Raw genomic sequence first — 23,644 nt, 5'->3', positions numbered from 1 at the left:
ACAGTATGTGTGCTAAGCACGAGTATAATGCTGAGCATGTTGTGACAAACAGGTAATTGTGTACCTGCAGTGGACCACCACAGGGCCAGCATCAGCTGGTGTAGAGGCTTTGACACGGCGGATGAAGGCCAGCAGGCCTGTGGCATGGTATGGAACTCCATGCTCTGGCCATGACATAAAGTGGAACTGCTGCACCTCATGCTTAGCTGAGTAACCCCTCTGAAAACGCATAGCACAAAGGCAATATTTACACAAGAAATTTCTCAAAATACAGACTCGAACAACATGGGTAGTTACAATTGATTTTCTGAGCAGCCCATTGAGATTAATAAAATGACTTGCATGTAGTTCTTGCATCTGAGTAACACATCTAAGTGATGTGTTAGAGATGTTTTTTTTCACCACTCCCTTTAAAAACAAGCACTTTCCTTTAATCCTGAAATAATTGGGAGATAGAAAATATGGAGAGGTAGATGTTGTTGTTTTTTTTTTTTTGCTGTCAAAATACAATGTAACATGAAAGCAGACAATTTAAAATTAATTTAATACTAATATGACTATAGAGTGTAGTATATTGCAGAGTAGTATACTGCCAGTGCATTGTTCAGTAATAGTCCTATATCAATATTGCTAAAGAAATTTGAAGTTTAAGGTCAAAATCATGTCTTACTGAGACAAACACAACATTATACAGTACAACATTATTATTCTGTAATTAGGACCAAATATTTATATTATTCATTGTAATATGCATAGTAGGTATATATGTTATATAACCCAATGTAATATAGAACAGGTTACATTCTACATTGCACTAATTGGAGTGTGTGTTTACTACCTTTTTGTCATTAAAATCTTGTTTACAAAATGTAATATACGCAAACCTAAAGAATTTGTTCTAGTGATGAACTCTGAGATCTCCTCATAGAGCACAGTTATCTATCTCTGCTTTAAATCTGATTGATTATACACAATGTGGAAAATTAGGGCTCAGAGATGAAATTATAAACTTAGAGGCATATTTGTGGGTGTGGCCAGTAAGTACATCATTACTCTCAATAGCCATACCCAATCCCAGCCAATTTAAATAAACAGAAGTGCTGTGTGACAGTGACGCAGTAATGCTCTCTTTGTGCTGCTGTCACATACACACCTCTCAGTCACTCTGATTGACATACAGACCCAATGTGTGCTCGTACAGCACACATCAAAGTCCTCTATAACTCTGTACCTACACACAGCAGCATAAGGTAGGGAGCGAGTCAGAGAAGATGAAGATTTGCTAAACTCAGTTAATTCCTCTATATTCACTTCTATCCAGCCCTCAGTCCTGTCATAGCTGCAGGTACGGAAAGCCTGCACATGTGTGCGTGCACACTTTAGTGTGTGTTTAGTGTGGGATAGGATCGTGGTTCTTCTGTAGATAGGTAGACAGACAAACTCATTCACCATCACCATGGGAAAAATGAGTAAGACAGCAAAAAATACATTGTTGTTGACCTGCAAAAGTCAGATAATAAATATAAAAATACATACAGCCTCTTGGTTGCTTTTCTGACTAATGCCTTTACTCCTTACCTGATCACTGACATTTGGTGAACAGCCTCCTCTAGGCATACTCACAGTTCTGGCATATTCTTTGCATTTTCTATTAATGAATTTAATGATGCTTCAAGGGATGACCAAAATTTGGGATATTATATTTATAACCAAACCCTGATTGATACATTTCCAGAACCTCCGGACTTGTTTTGCTAGCTCCATGGTCTACATACTGCTGTTTGCTCTCTAAAAAATCTAGTGTCTTCTAGGAACAGATGTATTTAACACTTATTTAACGTGTAAAAGCTTATTTGTACACAGGTGGCAACTAATGGCACCAGGACTAATTTAGGGGTATCATGGCAACAGGGGTGAATACTTACAGTGATGTGAAAAAGTATTTGCTGATTTCTTCTGTTTTTGTGTATATCTAATTCTAAATTGTTTCAGAAATTAAAATAAAATCTAAGATAGAACAAAATGAGTAAACACAAAATATAGTTTTTAAATGATTGTTATTTATTGAAACAAAAAAGGTATCCAATACCAACTGGGCCTGTGTGAAAATGTATTTGTCCTCGTAGTTACTAATTCCCCAAATCTATGAAACTGCATTCATAATGGGGTTAAGCTGGACTAGACGCAACCAGGCCTGATTACTGCAAACCCTGTTCAATCAAATTCAGATGGGTGATAGGTGTTGGATAACTTTTTTTTGCTTCAATAATAAAAATACATGAATAAAAACTATATTGTGTGTTTACTCATGTTGCCTTTGTTTTATGTTGTATTTCGTTTGAAGATCTAAAATTATTTAGTATGTGATATACACAAAAACAGAAGAAATCAGGATGGTGCAAATACTTTTTCACAGCACTGTATGCTATCAATTTGAAACTATGTTTTTTATTTGTAAATGCTTTTGCAAACAATATCACAATAATTGCAAACAATACCCCCCCCCCCTCCCCCCCAAAAAAAACATTTATGCTTAATAATTTTTAACAATATGTCCCAATATTATGGACATATAAGGGGGGGGGGGGGGTATGCAATTCACTGTAAACTGTTAAAAATATAATTAAGCATAAATGTTTGTAGTCACATTCTGTAGGACCAAATTCACTCTTTTGCTGAAATCTGCTGTAAAATATGTTGGTGGGTCATTGATGCATCTGGGCTGTTTTGGTCCAGGGGCTTTTATGAAGTCTGATGGCATTGTAAATTGTGCTAAGTACCAGAGTATTTCTGCACAAAATCTGTTAGCTCTGCCGGATTTGTACTTGGACTTAGCTGGATATTTCAGCACAGAAATAAATGGCTTTAGGAACACAAAATCCATTTTCTACAATGGTCCTCACAGTCTCTGCATTTAAACCCCAGTGAAAACCTGCGGTCTGAATCAAAGAGGAGCTATGATATATGCATAGAGAAGTGGTCCAAGATCCCACAAGTGTCCTTCAATATGGTTAAGTTTAAAATATTACTCACTGAATGTATTATTCATTTTATATATTGATTTTACTCATTTTCTGGAAGGGTACCGATAATTTCAGAGCTGACTGTAGATCGATAATACAAATCATATACAATATTACAGTGCAATTGTGAATTTTAGTGTTTGTACTTTCTGAAGTGTTTTCTCTTTATAGAATGTGTGGTTGGGCTCCTTGGACACACTTAAATCATGGTTATACTTAAAAAAGTGCATGCACAGACATTTGCCTCAATTTTCTCTTTCCCCACAAGAATGTATTTAATGCTGAGATTAGCCTCTCTTATTGGGATTATTCATTTTGTCAAGAGAAAATATATACAGTAACTAGTCTATACTAAACTTAAGGCCATGCCAGTCTCTCCACATGGGCAGGCAAATTTCTAGGAAGACCCAACAGGAAATGCTAGAAAACATGCAGTGAGCAGAGAGGCCTTATGACTTAAAAATGTAAAAGGATCAAATACATTTTATTGCCTTCTGTGACAACTATTTTACATGATATAAATAATCCTGCCAAATGTAATTCCTGTACTATCATTCTGTATAGCTCTATATGTTAATCAGTTACTCAACTTTAATCAGCTTGATTCTATGTCAGTAGACTCTAAATTCCTTCAGCAGACACCAGACGGTAAAAGTTCTGAAGAATTAGCATCAGAAGTCTATTTATTCCAGTCACATAAATAAATCCTTGGATACGTGCTATAGCTCTATTCCAGGCGCTTACACTTGGATCAACTGATTTCAACATTCCTTTAACTGGCTCTATCATGGCATAAAACATTCTGCATGTGAGAGCATATGAGTGAAACCCTGCACTGGTTTCAGCATCACTATGCCCGAGAGCAGTTTGGTTTGTACAAACTGGAATGTGCTACTTATCTCAGCAACAAAATGGACATAATATCCTAATACATCACATTCTGCACTGACAATATAATCCTACAAAAACAAATTACCAGCTTTTCTAACAATACACCCTGGGGTGTGTTTAATTTTAAAGAATCTGCAGAGGAAAAAAGGACATTAATAAGATACCAAATTGACTATCAAAGAAGCTATGTAAAAGTGTCAGATGGATGGTAGGTGTGCTGACAATAAATACATGTAGACAATTAATAAAATAACTTTTTACCCAACTGTACACATTTTATACACATTTATGGAGACACCATAAAGCTTGAGGTAGCTCTTGCCCCAAGCATAAGTACAAGATGAACTCAGAGCCTCCAACAATCAATAAATTAGCTGGATTGACCAGTTGTGCTGCCCTTCACAGAGTGGTCTGCTGTTATGGTTGTTTTAGGATTTACAGTACTCAGTCTTACAGAAACAACACAAAATCCATCCACATAAGCGCCTACACACTAGACTGACCACACTGGGAATGATAAGTCTGGAAAGGATCATTATGTAGAACATCATAGCAGGGACATCCCTCCAGTCTTTCAGAATGGACATGGCACAGTATATGGTCAAAAGTATGTGGACACCTGTCCACACACCCATATGTGGACCTTCCCCAAACTGTTGCCACAAAGTTGGAAGCACACAATTGTCTAGAATGTATTTGTATACTGTGGCATTAAGCTATCCCTTCACTTGAACTAATGAACCTAATCAAAACATGTTCCAGCATGACAATGCCCCTGTGCACAAAATGAGCTCCATGAAGACATGGTTTGCCAAAGTTGGTGTGGAAGAACTCGAGTGGCCTGCACAACGCCTGGACCTCAACCCCAATGAACACCTTTGAGATGAACTGAAACGCATGCCAGGTCTTCTCACCCGACATCAGTGTCCGATCAATGCTCTTGTGGTTTAATGTGTACATATCCCCACAGCCATGTTCCAAAATCTAGTGGAAGACTTCCTAGAAGACTGGAGCATGTTATAGCAGCTAAGGGCTTAGGCCATATAGTGTATTACTTTTGGCCGTATAGTGTATTATACTGTCAACTTGTGATTTCAGATGGCGAAATTCTATCAGGAGCACCAACTGGTTTAATGGATTATTAAATTTTTTAACACAAATCAACAAAAAATGTGTCGCTCATAAGCCACTTACATTAAAAATGTTAGCTTCCTGAAAGACTGTATTTGACTCCTGTTTCTTTTTATACTCTATATGCAGTACTGCTAAACTGACCATTCTAATTATCAGTTCATCCAATTTGATGGTGACACTGCTCTCACTTCTTCCAGAGCCACGTGAGCTTTTGGATACAAATCCAATCTGCATTACTGATATCTCACTGCTTACTTCATGTACTCAGCACTTATTTCTGATATATACAGTATATCACACAACCTACAGTATGTCTGGTATCACTGTCATTCAGTAGTTTTTTATTTTTTATGGTGTGTACTGTAATGTTTGAGTTTAATGAAATAATACAATAGGGAATGTATTCTTAGGGTCCAAGTGCAAATTGCTTAAAGAACACAAACAGCATACATAAGCTCCTACCCTGGATCTGCTTTGTTGTCTGTGTAGTGTATTGTAGAGATTGTCATACTCACCCTCTCTAAGGAGAAGGTGCGTACTGCATATTCAGCCAGAGTTTCTGTCTTCAGCAGGCTGATCTTAATGTCTCCATACATCTCTGTGTCATCAGGCCAGTACTTATAGCACTTAACCTGCTCACACACAACACACACATCAAACGCATTTTAGATGGACTCAAACCCACCAGGAAGAGATGCATTTATTTCATGAACAATACAGGATAGTACACTGGGGAGAAAAAATGGACAACTGGACACAAACGCTGAATTTTTTTTACTCTTGCCAGTAGTGTCATAACATAGCATTAATTTTAATTAAAATGAAACAGCTTATAGATTAAAACAGCACCATACAGTCATTATGACCTTCCAGTCAGAATAACTAACAACATCTAAAAACCTGAATCACCCAATTCATAAGTGCTGATGGGTTTTTTTTCTACCATGTGGTCATAACATAAGTTGTAATAAGTGTCACCGCCAATACAGAGCTTCCGGCATCATTCCTTGCCTGGCTTTAACAGGTTTTATCACATACGACAAAAGCCATTTGGCATAACAGAATCCCAATTTCATAATAACACAAGGCTAGTCATTTAAGAATGTTCTGCCAGCAGTGATTTGCAGCCTGAAAGAAGTGATCTGTGTGTGCTGCGGTAAATGGAGGAGCATTATGTCTGAATTGCTGAGATGATCTAACCTTGATACAGAGTGAAGGGAACAAAACAATAACATCAAATGCACTGGATGAGAGCAGACATGAGTTGGCATTATAGCTAGACATTAAGGCTATTGTCTATTATGCAAAACACCAAACAGTTCCATGATTTTAAACAATCACACACAGTAACACATGTTGGGTTTCTCATATTTGTTTAAACAAAGGAATTTTCATGTGATAATCTGCAAAACTATGGATTAGGTTTCAATTAATTTTAATGGCATATTTGTTTGAATTTAAATGATCTCCTAAACCAACATACCCAAACCACTGTTTCAAACTGTTGTTTCAAACTGTTTATACTAAACATCTTTTTTTTTTCCATTGTTAGGCTTTGTTTGTAGTCTAATATTGGAATCATGTAAAGAGACAAGTATACGCCATGCATTCCTGTAGACATACAAACTCAGTTTACAGAGGGAGTACACAGTTTACATAATGCTACATCTGGCCCAGACATTTCCCCTCCAGTTTGCAAGAGAATGTCTTGAACCAAATTTTTAACTAGTTCCTTACTTATTTTCATCATTTCCCCTACTAAACAGAAAACAGACTAACACACACATTATGAGTCATTATATTGGATAGTCATTTTGTGTATGTCCCAGGCTAATTAATTTGTCTCTGCCTTTTGCCTTGCCCTTTTGGTTTGATGCTACCTCTGATTTCTAGTATTGTGACCATGCCCTGTTTCTAGAATATGATTTGGATTGTGTCTTAGCATTGTCTGCCTTCTCAAGCTTTTCTGGTGCCGACATTGATTGTTCTGACACTATCATATCTAGTAATAAACATCCTGCAAATGGACCTTTACTTGGCCCCAGTGAGCGCTTACACATAGGCTATTATTATTATTATTCATATTATTATTGTTGTTGTTAATAATAATAATAATAATAATAATAATAATAATAAGTTGTGTGCTGCTTGTTTTTTGTATTAGTATGGATTAATCAAGTTTAAAAAGATGCCACAACATACCCTGCCCACCTCCACAAGCTTGGTAATCATAACAATGCTGAAGCAGTTCTCCTGCCACACCATCCTCCAGAAATCGTACACTGTCTCCTGCTTGGGCCCTGCATACACACACACACACACACACATATGAGAGTGCTCTGGACAGCAAGCTTCATTTTTAAAGTGTCATTGTGTGTTATAAGGCAATTCTGTAATCCAGCACTTCACAGGTAGTAATTCAATAACAGCCCATTTTGCTGACAGAAGACCAGTTTAGAACATCAGCAAAGGATGTGGCTGGCTAGGAGAGAAAGCAAATTTCCCTTACCAAGTGTGCCTGGAAATTTAACAGGGGAAGACACACATGCCACATGCAGACAATGATTTATTTAGTGCAGTTTGAAATATAAGGAGAAGAAGAGCAGAGGGAAACCTTGAGTGACTTTGATCAAGGGGTTGTGAGAGACCTCATACACTAGAGTGGCTGGAGCACACTAGAGTGCCACACTTCTCTCTCTCTCTCTCTCTCTCTCACACACACACACACACACACACACACACACACACACAGAGGTATGCACAAACACCCACAGTGTCTAGGCCCTTGTCCAGGGGCTCACAGGTGTTGTGCAGAGCGAGATGGTGGAGGACTCGAAAACAGCGGGCAGTGATAGCTTGCTCTGCAGGCCTGTCTCCCTTCACACTGCCCTACATAACATTTACAGCTATAATTACTGTACCACAGCTCAGCAGCCATTAACTTCAGTCAGAATGTGCATCATCCCACAAACTCAGTCAGACTAGCACAGAGCTTGAGAAAGACTTACTTTCACCCATAGGGATTGGATGGGCTTTACACACCATACTAATTCACAAGAACACACACATACTGACACGGATGCATTGATGGCTCATTCGAGGGTGTGCAGAGATACTCACCCTGTGTGGCAATGAAGTGGTTGGATCGATGGTAGCCCTGAAACAGAAGCAAGTGGACATGCTGAGAATGCCATCTGTACCACAGCCAAAGCAAGAACAGCACCTGTCTCTTACACTGTACCTTCCACTTCCCCGCCCATCCATTTCTGTCTCTTTCTTGATCTGCTTTCCTTCCTTGTTCAAGTGGTAATCAATCAATGACCCAACCTTAAGTACTGTCCTCTCTAATGTACAGCATAATGTTTCAATGGCTCATATGTGAGGTGTAAAGTCAATTCTCACTTTAGTGTTCCAAAATAAGCCTCCAACTACTGTAAATCCATCTACAGTGTTTTCAAAACACTCCAAAATATCCCAAACCCACATATAAAATATATTCACACTCATGGCAGATATCCACCATGTTCGGTAGTGGTAGAGACTGAGGTCATTTTCACACTTGCTTTTTTTCCTATTTGCCTCAAGAGTTTGGCATGTTTGGTGAAGTGTGAAAGCTGTTTTTGAGCCCTGGAGTGGTCTAGATCTTTGTCCTCTTGAAAACGGTAATCTGGGGCTTAATTCCACTGAAACGTGGTGCAGTCCACATCATATGTTAAAGCTATCTGCTCTTGACGCTGCACAACGGGTACCGTGATTGGTTCAACTTGTCACATTCCTTCCTGTTTCAAGTTTTGTGATGGCAGGATATGGTTGTTTTATGGTCAGCAGAAGAAATTGAAAGCCTTACTGATGTATAGAGCCAGACTTTTGAGGACTGGATCACTGTAATTAGCTCACACATGTATCATGCCTGGATGACTAAAAATTCTCTTATATAAAAACAGCTTGTGCAGTATACCTGCAAGATGCCATGAGAGCTGTGCTTCAACACTTGATTGCTGGTGCAAAGGGGAAAAAATGGATAAACCTACTGCCTACCATTTTGCAAAAATATGCATTCACAAATGTGATATATGGAACTGCTCAATTGATCCATGGTTCGGAAGAAATTCCTCTATGTGAAAGCAAACCTGAGATTATGAGCCCCTCCCCCAAACAAGCCCAGAATTGGTCCTGGGTGTGGACAAAATTGACCAAGTCTGAAAAAGCCCTGAGAGTCACTTGAAATGTGCTGTATACTGCAAAGCAAGCAGTTTGTCACAAGCAGTCTTTTGTTACAGAGCTATTTGGAAATGTTGCTGTGAATTTGATATGTTTTCACTAAACAGACAATAACTCAAATAATGGAAACACAACTTTTGTAGCTGGGTTTACAGATAACTTCAGAATTTAACCATTATCCATGCACTTATTCAAACAGACTCAGAATAGGAGACAGCAGAAAGAAAGAGAATTTCTTTTAGGGAGCCTTCACATTCTGTCTCTTGGCATAATGTTCTGTTAGATCAGGTTTGTGGACCTTGGAGGGAGCCATGAAGGTATATGAAACAATTTTATATTACATTTGACTGAACAGTAGGATTTTTTTTTTACAGAGCACTAAGTGGTATGGGAGTACAACAGTCTTATGTTACAGCCAATGTTAGTACAGAAAGAGAGATTACATTATAGCACATGTCCTGCTTTCATGTACTTTATCTGGAAGCTAACGTGGAAAGAACAATCCAGAAACTACACAAAAAAATGTTCCCACACTGCGTTAGCATTAGGCCGACATTGACTGTTTTTCTTTAATTTCCTCATCCTGAATCTGTCAATGCCAGTAAAACCAAGTGTCTACTACTTGTTCTTTTTTATAGCTGTTCTTTACTGGTACAGATGAACTAGCCAAAAAAGTATAAATAATGTGTATCCCCCCCAAAATAATAAAATAATAATAAATAATGTAATCCCAAACACAGGTCTAAATTATTACAGGTCTTATTTCAAATAATTTAAAATATGAAAATTCAACCAAGCAATAGCTACAAGTGAACTGAAAAATATGTATTATTAAATATAATAGGTTTAATTGGAACACAGATTTAATCTTATCAGAAAAGGCCAAATCTTTTCATTAAGGGCACAATATATATATGCTTTGCAGTTAATGCTAGCACTCTCTATAGGCGTAATGGGTTTAATAAAATTATCAAATGAGTCTGATCAGGATCTGAGAGCGACTAGTAATACGCTCCAAAAGATTTAGATTTCCTAATTTAATTATATGTTCTGTATAATTTTGTTGGTCTGTGGCAATAATAGTGATTAAAGAGTAATAAAACAAACGTTTTCAGAGATTATGATATTTACAGAATTTAAGAGTTCTCCTTTATTTACCCATTAAAAATGCTGTGAAGAGAGAGCATGTAAAGAAGAAATGTTTCAATATAATCTGCTCTGTTTGTCAGAATGTCTTCACATCATAAATAGTGAGAGCATATACAGAAAAGGTTTTGTGCAGAACATAAGTCCAGGAGCTCGCGCTCTTTTAGAGGTGGATATATGGGTGGAAAGACAGAGAGCATGAATGTTCACATGGATGTTTTATGTGATTTATTTGGTATCAACTGTTAATGGATGCATTCCACCTTTTAACACAAAGAGTGTAAAGTGAGAGTGAGTGGGAAGAATGGAAAGGGAGGAAAGGAGGAAGAGAGAAGAAAGAGCAGCAAGGTACTTACTTCCCTGTTTATCCGAATCTACAGGGTCCAAACTCGTAGAGGTGGGGAGAAGGGGTAGAAAAAGAGAAGCCAGAGACTAGTTAATGAGAAGCTGAAAGAGCTGTGGGAAGAGGAGGACTGTCAGATTACACAAAGGAAACTGAAAACAGAGAAAGGCACAAATGGAGAGAGACAACAAGAAAGTAAGAGAGAGACAGAAAGAAAGTGTTAACATACAACATTAGAAATGGATGTGTATATACTTGTATGAGCATATGAATGAGAATAGAGTTGGTGTGTGTTCAATGTGTGTACTAATAAAGAACATAAATACCAATTTAAAGGGGCCATATGATGCTTTTAAAAGTTCAATATTTTGTTTATTGGGGGTAATAAAATAGGTTAACATGCTTTAATGTTCAAAAACACATTATTTTTCACATACTATACATTATTGCAATACCTCTATTCCCAGTCTGTCTGAAATGCTCTGATTGAGCTCTGGTTTCTCCAAAGCCCCTCCTTCCAAAAAGCCTAGAGTGCTCTAATTGGCCATCTGACCAATTGCGTTGTGATTGGCCAAAAACCTCAAGCGTGTGTCGGAAATGTAACACCCCATAATCACAAGCTTCAGCTTCCAAGGCTTCTCAAGTAATTATAAACACAGTTAATAATGTCATTGGTTTTACCATATCAGTTTGGGCCCAAGTCAGATTCTGAAAATGCAGATGATCAAGCAGATCAATCAAAACCAACTTTGCAAGCACGACTTCAGCAGAACGTTTCACAGTGGCAAGTTTTTATTCTGTAACTCTCTAACCTTTCAGATACAATGTTATAACGGTTTCATTTGTCATCTTCAAATTGTAACAACTTTATGTCCTGAAGTGACAACATAAAATACAGTTTAAAGAAATTAAATTAATTAATTTTTTTTAAATTATGGCACCATTATTCTGAGTTTCAGATTGTGACACAGATGTTTAGTGAAGTAATATGTGGACTTCGATTGATTTTAGGCAGGTCTGAGGCAGTGTTCTCTGTTAGATAGAATAAAACACATTGTGGGAGACTATAAGCTTTGTAACTTGCAGATCTTATACATGTACAAACAGATACATTACACACTAAAGGAAAAGCAGAACATTAAAAAGCATCATATGACCCCTTTAACATGCTGCCTCACACTAAAAGTGTACTCCCTTAAGCCTTAAAGTCAAAATCTGTAAGCTATGACTTCTAAAAATGACCATTTGCCCTGCTACAAAATGATAATTTTATATCTTGGCAATTTTGGAGGAAACTCACTCTAAGAACACTGGGTAAAATCCCTCAAATAAGCTGTGTATAGAGCTAACAAAACCTAGACCTGTGTGCCCTGTGGCTTAATGGCCACCATCATCATGATGGGAATCTAAATAAAAGGGCCTAAACTCACCTTAACACACTCTTCAAAAGCCTCTTCATACTCCCCATTTAACCAAAACAAAACATAACAACAAGAACACCAGCACATACCGTCAGCTCCAGCACTTTATCTGCACCCTTAGCGATTCTCAGCTCTGGATAATGACCAAGCATACTGGTTCCCTAATCTGGGTGTGCTCCAGGTTTTATTTTTACTTTAATATAAAACCTTTGTGCAAATGGACAGTAACAAATGCAGTTTTTAAAATCAAATAATAATCCTTCCCTGCTGCTTGTTCTTTTGATGGTTTTTGACTGTTCATTCCATTTCTATTTCAACATGTTTTAGTGTAATTAGTTCAGTGAATTAATTATGGCAAAGATTAACTATTCCAATCTTTCATAAAGTAATGCATACTGAAGGGCCAGAGAGCATCTGGGAATAAAGTATTGATTATAGTAAAATCAGAGGAAAATAATTACAAATGGTTTCATAAAGCACTTGCATACATATGTCTGCTTGCCTTTTTTTTTTTTTTTTTTTTTTTTTTTTTTTTTTTTGAACTCAGGCTACTTTAAATGGATGCTGTTACAACATTTGGGCCAAAAAGTAACTTGCAATGTAGGACTCTGACACAGACTACAGAAAAGGATGACACAAAGAAACAGCACATTTTCTAGTCTAAATATAAAGGCAGTCAAGGTGAGCAGTGAGATGTTGTGCAAGTCTGCAAATGAAATTCCCCAGGGATTAAGAGAAGTCTATGACAAGAAGTGAAAAAAAGATGTGATATTGAATGGTTTATGTAAGCACTCGTTTTGGGCCACAACAAATTATCACTGATTATTTTTCTAAAACAGCATGTCCAGAAGTTTTTATTTATTCCACATATAAAATAGCGGTTTGCCAATTATTAAAATTTTAAATGTATTAATGAATGACACATCTTGCTTTTAACTGTTTGTAGTTACAGTTAATATTTTGTCACTTATGTTAGAGCAGCTATAAACAATCATTACCTCGGGTTACCTAAACAACATATTTGACAATGATCTTTACCAAAGGAGATTTGCTAGACCCACAATCAGTGTTGCAGAGGATGTATGAAGCTAAGCAGCAAACCACCTAAAGATCAAGCTCAAATCTTTCTCTGGAGGGACACAACGATTGTGATCTCTGTCTGGAAATAATGTCTTCAATAGCTTAGAAAAGAGCAGGGAGAGAGAATGGGACAGCTGATCCAGTTATTGAACGGACTCAAGGGGAGGCAGATAAGAACAAAAACAGTGGAATTGTTTCTGGAGAGAGGTAAAACTGAGGACTCACATCAATGTAATTGGCATTAATGTAGTCGGAGTTCGGATCCCCAAGGAGTGGGTGCAGCTTCACACGATGACGATCATCTAAAATGTGCATGTGCGCACAAACACACCAATTAAACATTCATTACATTAAACAATAATACATCTCTTGCAAGCAACATGAGACTATAACTGAAGACATTTAAAAACATAAATCATTAATAAAGGGTTGTTCCAAATGTTTCTGTAACAAAAATACAATATTTATTTCCCCATGCTTAACAATTTAACAATTATGTTTGTTACTAAACTGTTAAAAAAAAAAAAAAAAACATGGCTCACAGTCCATTAGAGTATCGTGTCTTCCCTTCGTTTTATCCTTCTTCTTTGTGACGTCCCAGCCTTCAAAGAAGCTCTAGGGCAAACAAAAAAAATAAACAGGCATATTTGTCTTACATATAAATGTGCATGTAAAAATGACTAAGCTGCTTGATAGAGGTTTGATGTCTTTTTAGTCTGAGTTTCACAAAAATGTATTCAAACTGTTGAAAGTAGTTCTAAGCATTAGTGTCTGTGGAGTACGAAAATTTGCAATGGACCAAGCTAGGCCTTTGGGAAAATATCCTCAAAAAGCTTCCAAAAATGAAATTTCTTCCTTTGACATGGGAGACCAAGAGAGAGAAAAAAGAACACAATCTATAATGTCATAAAAATCACATTTTCTTCTTCATGCCTGTCAGTACCTCCTGTGTTGCCATGGCAATGCTCTAAAATAAACGCTCATTAGCCATAGTCCCCCTGTGAACAACCCAGCATGCTCTATCCCTCATAGTGGTATTGAAAAATACCAAAGGAAAAGTGGAGAATTTGTAGCCTGAGAAATCACTACACTGTCATTCAGTGAGAAGCAGTGTAGACTTTAAAAAGGTTTCTCTCTCTCTCTCTCTCCCTCACTCTCTCATTCTCTCCCCACAAATCCCAACCAATTTCTAAAACACCCTGACAAGTAACAAAGACTAGGATAACACACTGCTACCTTGTCTTTACAGCTAGTTCTGCACTCATGACTCGGCTCCTTCGTGCTGCCAAGCACACAAACATGCCACATGCCAAGAGAGTACTGTTTACTAGCACTGAATAAATGAAACGGAAAGCTAACTGTAGAGCAAACAACGGGCATTATGGTATAGTCAATGACAGATCTGTAGTGGAGCTGCTTTGACTCTTCATGCCCAAATTAAAAGTTTTTTTTAGTATTTATCATCTACATCCTCCAGCTGCAATGAGCTAGAGAATTGCTGCCACAATTGATGAGGAAAGATGTGACTTCCAAACCATATTCTGTTATGAATATAATCTTATAATCAGTTACAAATGTCATTTTAGTTTGATCTAAAAGTTATCAATTAATCTAAGGTTATAAAACCTCAAAATCATTAAATGTAATTAATTTATTCTACAAAGGATGAACCAATATTCAAAACAAATTTGTTTAAATGAGAGTTACTGGGTTATTTAATACCAAGTATGGAAGCTTTAATTTAAAAATCTAACTTATTTGTTACCGTGAAAATCCTTTTCTGAATTAGCTTAAAATAGCATGAACCTAAAAACGTCTTTTTAATTTCATTAGAAATCAAATAGAACACTTTTGATATCATTAATATGCTATAAATCAATGCATTTCATATAGCTTGACACTTCAATTAATGGCATCAATGTAAAGCATACTGAAATGTCCTCCTCTTCTGTTCTAGTATGAAACAATCAATGAACAGTTCACACATCTTAACCTTGACCTAGATGAAACACTGAGTTTGTGTATAATCAGGTTCAAGTCACTCTTTCTCTCCATCAAAATTCAAGTCTCTCTCTCACTCCCTGCCTCCCTCCCTCCCTCTATCTGTCTGTCTGGCCATCCATCCTACCCTACTGCCCTCCCTCTTCCTAGCCCCCTATCACTGCCAATGATCACCTTATCCTTTTATCATGAACTAGATCAATACTCACTGTTTCCCTTCCACTGGGAAATATGGTTTATGAGCTGGTGTTGGGGTCAGGCTCAAACTTTTGCCCTCTTTTTCATCTGTTCCCATTATGAGGTCCACAAAATACTAAGCTCAAACAAACTCATAAACACATATATACACACTGAGTGCAGGATATTGATCTCGGATCTAGTCAGATTCACCCAAGTTTAATGAGCCTACAAGCACAGCTTCATAGGGAATGGATGATATGGGTATGCTCACTGCACAGAGGTGCTGACATCAAGGACAGAATAGCCTGCATTTCATACAAATACATCTCTGAGGAGGAGAGTGCTTGAAGTAACAATTTTACCAAAGCACATGTGCAGCCCAGTAAAAGCCCAATGGACCACTGAAATTTGTGTAATTATTTTTAAATTGCTCTGTATTTACTATAACAAAGATTTCAAGTGTACTTTCATCCCGATGCTAGATTCTATGAGAGAACAATATTAGATACTACGGGTACAACATAGAAAACATCATACAATTTTAGAATGCATTTTATTTTATATTTATTTGGTTATTATTATAACGATAAACAATAGTAATTACCAAGGATTAATTAGCTGATGTGGCCCTTCATAACCTTTTGTCAAGCATGAGTTTAGGTAAGACTCACAGCAAAACGCATCATCTGTACCCTTATTCACAGTGAGTCAGCCCATTACTACCTCAATTACTGGCAAGACACAGGAAGTTTTCAGAAAATAAGCCATTGTTCGTGTGCGCTAATGACTTTTCAAAAGTACATACTCAAAGCATTCAGAGCCACATAAAAAAGCTCAATAAACCACTACTTTAAATTGGATTAATATAAACTTAACTAACAGAGTGTAACTAGAGACATTAACCCAACCTTAACTAACTTGAGTTCAACTCTGGTAAAAACAGGTTTTTAAAGGGGTTGCATGGTGGGACAGCAGGTAGTGTTGGCACCACACAGCTCCAGGGTTCCCAGTTTAATCATGAGATTGTGCTACTGTGTGTGCAGGTTTTTTGAGTGTATGAATTTGTGTGTGTATGGAGCCATTCGATGGACTAGCATCTCCTAACCGGGGTATTTTCCTGGATCCAACCCTGACCATGATAAAGTGCTTACTAAAGATCAGTGAATGAATGAATGAATGAATGAATGAATGAATGAATTAATATCTGGGACTAGAAATGAATCATACATACTTTAGTTGAAGTGAATCCACACAGACAGTAACCCACACTCAGGATAGAACCGGGGACCCTGCAGCTGTTCAGCTGCTACCCACTGCACCACCATGACACCACTTATGCATTCTATGTTAAAATCTAAAATCATCGGTGTCTACACAAACGTACTTCTATATATTAGGAAGCATCATGTGAGCTGTAATTCTGATGCACATAACACATGTTGATGAATAAAAGTGTATTCAAATCTGATTCAGAGGCAGAGGTGGATAGAAGGGGTGGAGAAGTAAAAAAAAGAGTTTTGCGTGAAAAAAAAAAGATGAGACGCTACCACATTATATTAACCTCATTACCTAACCTATAAAAAAATTCTAATTATGTATAAATGTGAAAATTCTAAGCAATTGGGCATCTTCCAGGACTAGTAATAGATAGTAATATAAAGATTTTAAATCAAGACCCTGTCCACTGGTAGACTGTGGTCCAGATTTGGTATTAAAAAAAAAAAAAAAAAAAAAAAAAAAAAACTGATGCAGGGCTGATAATTTTATGAAAAAAAAAAGTGTAGTTGAGGAGTGAATTTCTACTATACAAATTTTCTAAAATATGTCCCAGTGCAGCTTATGTAGCAGAAGCTGTGTGCAACTTTAACCAATCATGTAAATTTATTTAAATTGATCTGTTGTCTCCATTCACTCAGGTTAGCTGTTTATCCAGACCTTTAAGCAAGGAATTTTGTGTCACTGGACTTTTACAAATTTTAGTTCAATACACCTGTTTTATCCAATGAAATAAACATCACATCTACTCATTCTTATTCCTATAAGCAGAGACACACTCAGTAAATCAGCATGAATATAGTATCAACTAACCAATGGATTTTCCAATTACAACCTTATAATCTGTTATCTGTTAAATATTGCAAGTGTTAAATCATTCATATGTCATTGCAGTATACCAGTAAGTGTGGGACCAGTGAGGGTGCGAAGTGTGTTAGTGTATGTTCAGCCTGAGGAGCAGGGTGCTTGTATTACACCACGGTCCAGTATAACAAAACACCTTTGCTCCGAACAGATGACTGACACCAAGCTCCCACAAGGCTACAGCTCTTGCAACTAGACATCTGCTGCCATGAACACTGCCATCCACTCCAACACTGACAGTTTATTAATATCCCTCAGTGGAGCTGCTGACACGATATTAAGTACAAGTGCAGTTCAAGCTCTGTTAATTAATAGAAGAAATCTGTTGGGACGGCCATGAGATATTTATAAATACTTTGGAAGGTTAGCCTTCTCTCTCAGCCTTGCCATTAGTTGTTCTTTGTATCAGATTTAGCTTAATCCTGATGTGAAGGCAAGTGTCACTGAAGCATCTGAGGTAGGCTTATAAATGCAATATAGATTTTTCCCAGCTTGCAATTAGCAATTAAAAAATGTGCTTAACGATCTATTCATTCAGGACTGATGGCATAAAAAAGACTGAAATATGAGCATTCCTACCATTTCTCATATGGAGAGTACAGGAAGTCAAAAATATATTAGCTGTGCAGTTGGGAACTGCTTAGCGGCAGTGGCAATGACAAAAATTGCTCAAAGTGTTTGAATATTTACTCAGCAAAAAAAGAAATGTCCCTTTTTCAGGAGACTGTATTTTAAAGATAATTTTAAAAAATCCAAATAAGCTTTACAGATCTTTATTGGACAGGGTTTAAACAATGTTTTTCATGCTTGTTCAATGAACCATAAACAATTATTGTCCTTAAGACAGTTTTCAGAGGTAGGCAATTAAGGTCATAGTTACAATAACTTAGGACACTAAAGGAGCCTTTATACTGACTCTGAAAAACACCAGAAGAAAGATGTCTAGGGTTCCTGCTCACCTGCGTCAACATGCCATAGACCTGCTGCAGGGAGGCATGAAGACTGCAGATGTGGCCAGAGCAATAAACTGCAATGTCTGTAATGTAAGTCACCTAAGACAGTGCTACAGGGAAACAGGAAGAGCAGCTGATCGTCCTTGCAATGGAAAATTACATGTAACCGTGTGTCCCCCAGACGTGATCAAGAACTTGCAAATGCCTTGGTGGAAGAGTGGAGTTACATCTCACAGCAAGAACTGACAAATCTGGTGCAGTCCATGAGGATGAGATGCACTGTATTACTTAAAGCAGCTGGTGGCCAGACACACCAGATACTGACTGTTACTGTTGATATCGATACCCCCTTTGTTCAGGGACTCAATATTCCATTTCTGTTCGTCAAATGTCTGTGAAACTTGTTCAGTTTATGTCTCAGTTGGTGAATATTTTTGTGTTAATTCAAATATTTACACATGTTAAGAAAATTGCTGAAAATAAATGCAGTTGAATGTGAGAGGACATTTCTTTTTTTGCTGAGTATATCTGTGCTGACAGGTGCTGGGGAGCAAAAAAAGCTTATTTAATTACTTCATAATTATAATCATCATTAATCTAAGTCTCTGAATTGACACATTGCAAGCCAATCCTTTTTTGGCCCTTTCTCTTTTTGTTTTGACCTTTTTCAGCCTTCAGTTTTCAGTGTTATCCCTAATAAATATTGATGATATTATCTATATACTTATCTAATTTTGGATAAGTCAAATGTACATTGATTCTATTTCAGATTAATGAACTCAAAACATAGTCTACATACCTTGACAGTGAGAACATCCTGTGAGTTGGAAGCATGTGAGATGCATGTGAGATTGGGTGAAGGGGGCAGGAATTCTAGGCAGTGTCAGTTAATATCAGAAAGTTCAAAACACATGCACAATTTCATCCCAGATTCATATGTCTACTGGCTCATCTCCAGATTATATTGAGGAGAAAAAGACTGCTCCTTTGGTGTATTTTTGAGTGATAACTCATATTAGCACCCTGCAGTTATATCATGGGAGTATAGGATCAAGTAGGGATGATCAAACTGGTACATTGCACAAGCCTAATCTCAAGTCATTTTGATATGTGATTTGCTTTCTGAAAATCTGTTTCACTCACTTCATACTCCTGTTTGAATCCGTAGCCCTCTGCCGTCTTCATCTGGTTGATGTGTTGCAGCAGGTCAGCTACACGTACAGCAGGGTGAAGCTGGCCAGTGTGGTACGGAGAACCTTTACTGCCACAATGCCTCCGAGGTGATCCACCAAGCAGGCTGCTTGACTCATTCATGGAGCTGCGTGGATCACCTGAAGAGAAACATTCAGAAATATACACACATGCATACCTCACTACTCTACACTAAGTAGTAAATAATGATAAGGGCCATAATAATTTAAAACCCCTGCCATTTATTTTGTTTTAGCTTCTGTGTAATTATCTATTAATTAATATGCGTGTGAGTAACTTTATAAAGTCTTTTAGCTGGGTGTAGTAATAAATTAGCAAGCAAGTATAGTAAAACCCAGATATGCAGCAGTGCTTGGGAGAGTAAGCGAGACAGCTTTGAGACATGCCATTAAAGCTTCATTTTGATCAAGAGAATTTCTTCTTTGAACATCATCTATTAATCATTCCTTGAATCAGACACTTGGGCCCAATGAATTATTTCTATTTTGCCCCATTTTCCATCTTGTATAGTTTTCCCAGCATTGAAATTATAAAAAAGACAGCCTTGAATCACAAGGCACATATTCTAATTTTGCTTGAAATATATTTCAGCAGCCTTTGAGCTCAGCACTTCTCCTCTCCTCTCCTGTTATGATGTGTGTGTAAAAGGTGCTTAGTGGTCCATGGAGAGAATTCATAGTTTAAGGCCTGGACTCCTGCAGGGGTGATGTAGGAGAAATGAGTCATTAATACAAATCTGCTGCCTATCCTGGTTGAGCAGAATGGAAATGGTAAACCACTGAGTAGTATTCACTCAAGTGTTGGTCAGTGAACTCTTGAGCTCAGCACTAAACAGGCTGTATGTGCTACCTGAGTGAAATTGGGCATGATGTTTTTCCACATTGTGATTCTGGGGTCGTAAGATGCATGACAAATGTACGTGAGTATGCAGTAGCTCACAGTGGGAATGTTGAAGCCATATATAGATGCGCCACTCATGCCACTGCGTGAATAATGCTCTTTATACAGGAAATACAATTTGTCAGCAGATATGTTATGCATACTTCTTGTGCTCATGTGCTTTTCATTTATGACAAGTATATGTATGTACAAGTGTTTGTGAGTGTGTGTGTGTGTGTGTGTATATCTCACTCCGGGTACTGCAGGTGTGGGCATCCATAAAGGACAGAGCCATCCTCTCATCCTCCTGCAGGGTGCTCTGGTCTGCAAAGCTGCGCTCCATTGAGCCCATCATATGACTCTTCTCCTGCCTGTACGTAATGGGAGTCTTATTCATGTTCACAGGCTTCCTACTGGTAACAGAAACAGAGAGAAAGGAAAAGAACAGCAAAAAAGAGGGGAGAGAGATTGTTATGCCACTGAAGTGCTCTCTGAACAGTGCTTGCTAACACAATGGGAAATGATGGTGTGCAATGGAGGAAAAGCCACTTACGGATAGTAAGAGTAAGAGTAGTAGTCCCTTCTGGAGAGGAGAAGAAACAGGAGAGCAAGACAGAGAGGGAGAAGGAAAGAAAGAAAGAAAGAAAGAAAGAGAATAAGAAAGAGGCGACATGAGATGCAAGCATTGCCAGTGCTCTGATTAGTGTGAAGAATGCCATGCTGTCAGAAGCTTGCTTTGGCCACGCCAGCAATGTGACATATGCTAAACCTCAGCAGTGACAGAAAAAGAATGGTAGCCAAAGCAGATATAACCAAAATCACATATGCTACCTTGTTAGCTTTTAATGAACCATCCAAATGCCAGCCACAGAGGCACATTGGTCTCCAGATCTATAATCCTCCAAACTATATCACTGCCACTGCTATACACCTCAACCAGATCAGTCCTGTTGGACTGGAATTCTATAGACAACACAGCTTCAGGAACAGTGCTGGTGGACACTGATCTAGATCATAGTCTTCTCTTCACCAGTAATTTAAGCCACTCATCTACATTTCAGTTTGCAAACTAGCCTACAATGATATAATGTTAATCTGACAGGTAATAATCCTGGGGATTCATAGACCTACGAAGAAGCTTATGCCATTTATTTTCCATCATCTGAAAATGATGGAAGACTCATGCTAAAATTAGCTTTTAAAATGCTTTTTCTCTCATAAGCACCTTAATATGGGGACCTTTAGAGAACAATACTAATTATCTCCAAAAGCACACCTTTTCCCGCCCAATTATCAGCTCGTTTCTGGGTCAGACTAATGTCAGACCGGGCCTAATTAAGTGAGTAATTGAAATGCACCTCTTTTTAATTAAACATTTCACACCCAGGCAATCTCAGAAGATGAAAGCCCTGTGCGGCAGCTCTGCTGCCTTTTGGGAGACTGGAGACAGAAAACTAATTCTGTTTTTAGTTACAGTTGTAGCATTACTATGTGATTTATGTAACCCTGGATTTCCTACAAAAGTGACCAACCCAGTTTCAATCTGAAAATTATATGATGAAAAGAAATGTATCTGTATCTAAAAACGCAAGTGATAATTGTAATTTGATGTTCATAAGTTGCACACACACACATTGCAGCCACTCGTGGTTTATGGTCATTTATGGTAAAGCACAACATGCAATGTGTGTGTTTTAGAAGTTGCATGTGATCCTTACCCTTTCTTAATGATAATGATTATGGCTCCTAGTAACAGAATAAGGACCACCAGCCCCCCTGCACAGATTCCCAGAATCAGCCCCATCTCCTCCGAGTGCTGTGTCACCTCCATAGCCCGCCGGAGGTCCTTACAGGCCGCTGCAGAATGCACACACACACATTCACACATTCAAGAATATATGGAAAACATTTGTATATGAAATGCTGGAATGAAATCCTCACACATGCAAATAGTATAAAAAACCAGAAAAAAAATGTGTCTGGAAAAAAATCCTATTTCAATCTCTTAATTTAGAAGTTATCCATCTGTAGCCTGAAACAGCAGGAGCACACCTCCTCCAGCACAAACACATTGGCTACACCCAAATGACTATTTTCACCCATCTGCATTGACAGCGATGCGGCAGAGGTCACTTCACATCACATGTGCCCATGGGAAGCTATTTCCCTTATGCTCAGTCACACAAGACTAGGACGCTGTGTGACTGAAGAGTAAGCAAAGAGCATGTGTCCATATACAGTGAAGCCTACAACAAATTAACCCATTTGCACTTGAGACAGCGAACAGCCCAGGCAGGGTGGTGCTTTCAGTGAAAAGCATGTATTCAATTCCCTTTTTTCCCCACATTCATAGTGAAGGTTAAAGAAGGTCAACTCTTTAATATATGCCTTTTTGAGTCCTTCACAAAAAATATGGGCTTTCCAGATAAGGCAGGATGGATCAATGACAGGGGTTAAAATAGGATTTTCTTTTATGTGTGTCAAAAATGTGGAAACTGTACCATTTGATTTACCTGATATTATTAATAATAAATGATTTCATTAATTAATAGAATAATGCATACATTAGTTAGTTTATTAATGTAACAACAACAACAATAATAATCATTATCATCATAATAGAAAAATTAAATCATGATATCTTCTGATTCTCAAAGACACATTATCTAGTGAAACTTAAATATAAAAAACATTTTGATTTAATGCTTAAATGTACAACCAGTTAACAAGTGCAGCTGATTTTGTTGACATAGTTTCTAATTTTGACATGAAAACAATTGACTATAAAGTGTGAAACCCTATTACATCATCATTATTAATATATATATTTTTTAATTATCATCATTATGCCATGCTATGATTTACATTCCCATCAAATTAAAGTAGCAAAGCTCAAAGGCAAGGGGACAGTTTCCCTGCACACCCCGAGCTACACCCCTGAATATCTTAAAAGTCTTACAAATAACCTTAATATCACCTGCCAAACACTACTATGCAGGCTTCTCCCTCACATGTGGTGTG

At 37.6% G+C, this 23,644-nt stretch overlaps 1 protein-coding gene across 7 annotated transcripts in view; it reads right to left on the bottom strand.

Moving 5' to 3' along the window:
- Positions 1 to 23,644, bottom strand: part of ptprub (protein tyrosine phosphatase receptor type Ub) — a 256,550-nt gene that overhangs the window by 17,323 nt on the left and 215,583 nt on the right. For 4 of the 7 annotated variants that reach the window (XM_053632479.1, XM_053632497.1, XM_053632529.1 and 1 more), the window contains 9 exons: positions 22,342 to 22,480; positions 20,876 to 21,036; positions 19,676 to 19,863; positions 13,802 to 13,874; positions 13,485 to 13,561; positions 8,169 to 8,205; positions 7,251 to 7,348; positions 5,564 to 5,680; positions 65 to 219 (listed from right to left, as the gene is read on the bottom strand). In XM_053632479.1, the coding sequence (XP_053488454.1) occupies positions 65 to 219; positions 5,564 to 5,680; positions 7,251 to 7,348; positions 8,169 to 8,205; positions 13,485 to 13,561; positions 13,802 to 13,874; positions 19,676 to 19,863; positions 20,876 to 21,036; positions 22,342 to 22,480 (1,045 nt within the window). The remainder of the gene's footprint in view (positions 1 to 64; positions 220 to 5,563; positions 5,681 to 7,250; positions 7,349 to 8,168; positions 8,206 to 13,484; positions 13,562 to 13,801; positions 13,875 to 19,675; positions 19,864 to 20,875; positions 21,037 to 22,341; positions 22,481 to 23,644) is intronic. The other 3 variants (XM_053632512.1, XM_053632505.1, XM_053632487.1) reach the window with 3 other exon arrangements.

The sequence above is a fragment of the Ictalurus furcatus genome, chromosome 1 (genome assembly GCF_023375685.1).
Source record: "Ictalurus furcatus strain D&B chromosome 1, Billie_1.0, whole genome shotgun sequence".
In the NCBI taxonomy this organism is placed as follows: domain Eukaryota; kingdom Metazoa; phylum Chordata; class Actinopteri; order Siluriformes; family Ictaluridae; genus Ictalurus; species Ictalurus furcatus.
Note: the sequence above shows the minus strand (reverse complement) of the source record. Positions and strands in the feature narration are given on the sequence as shown.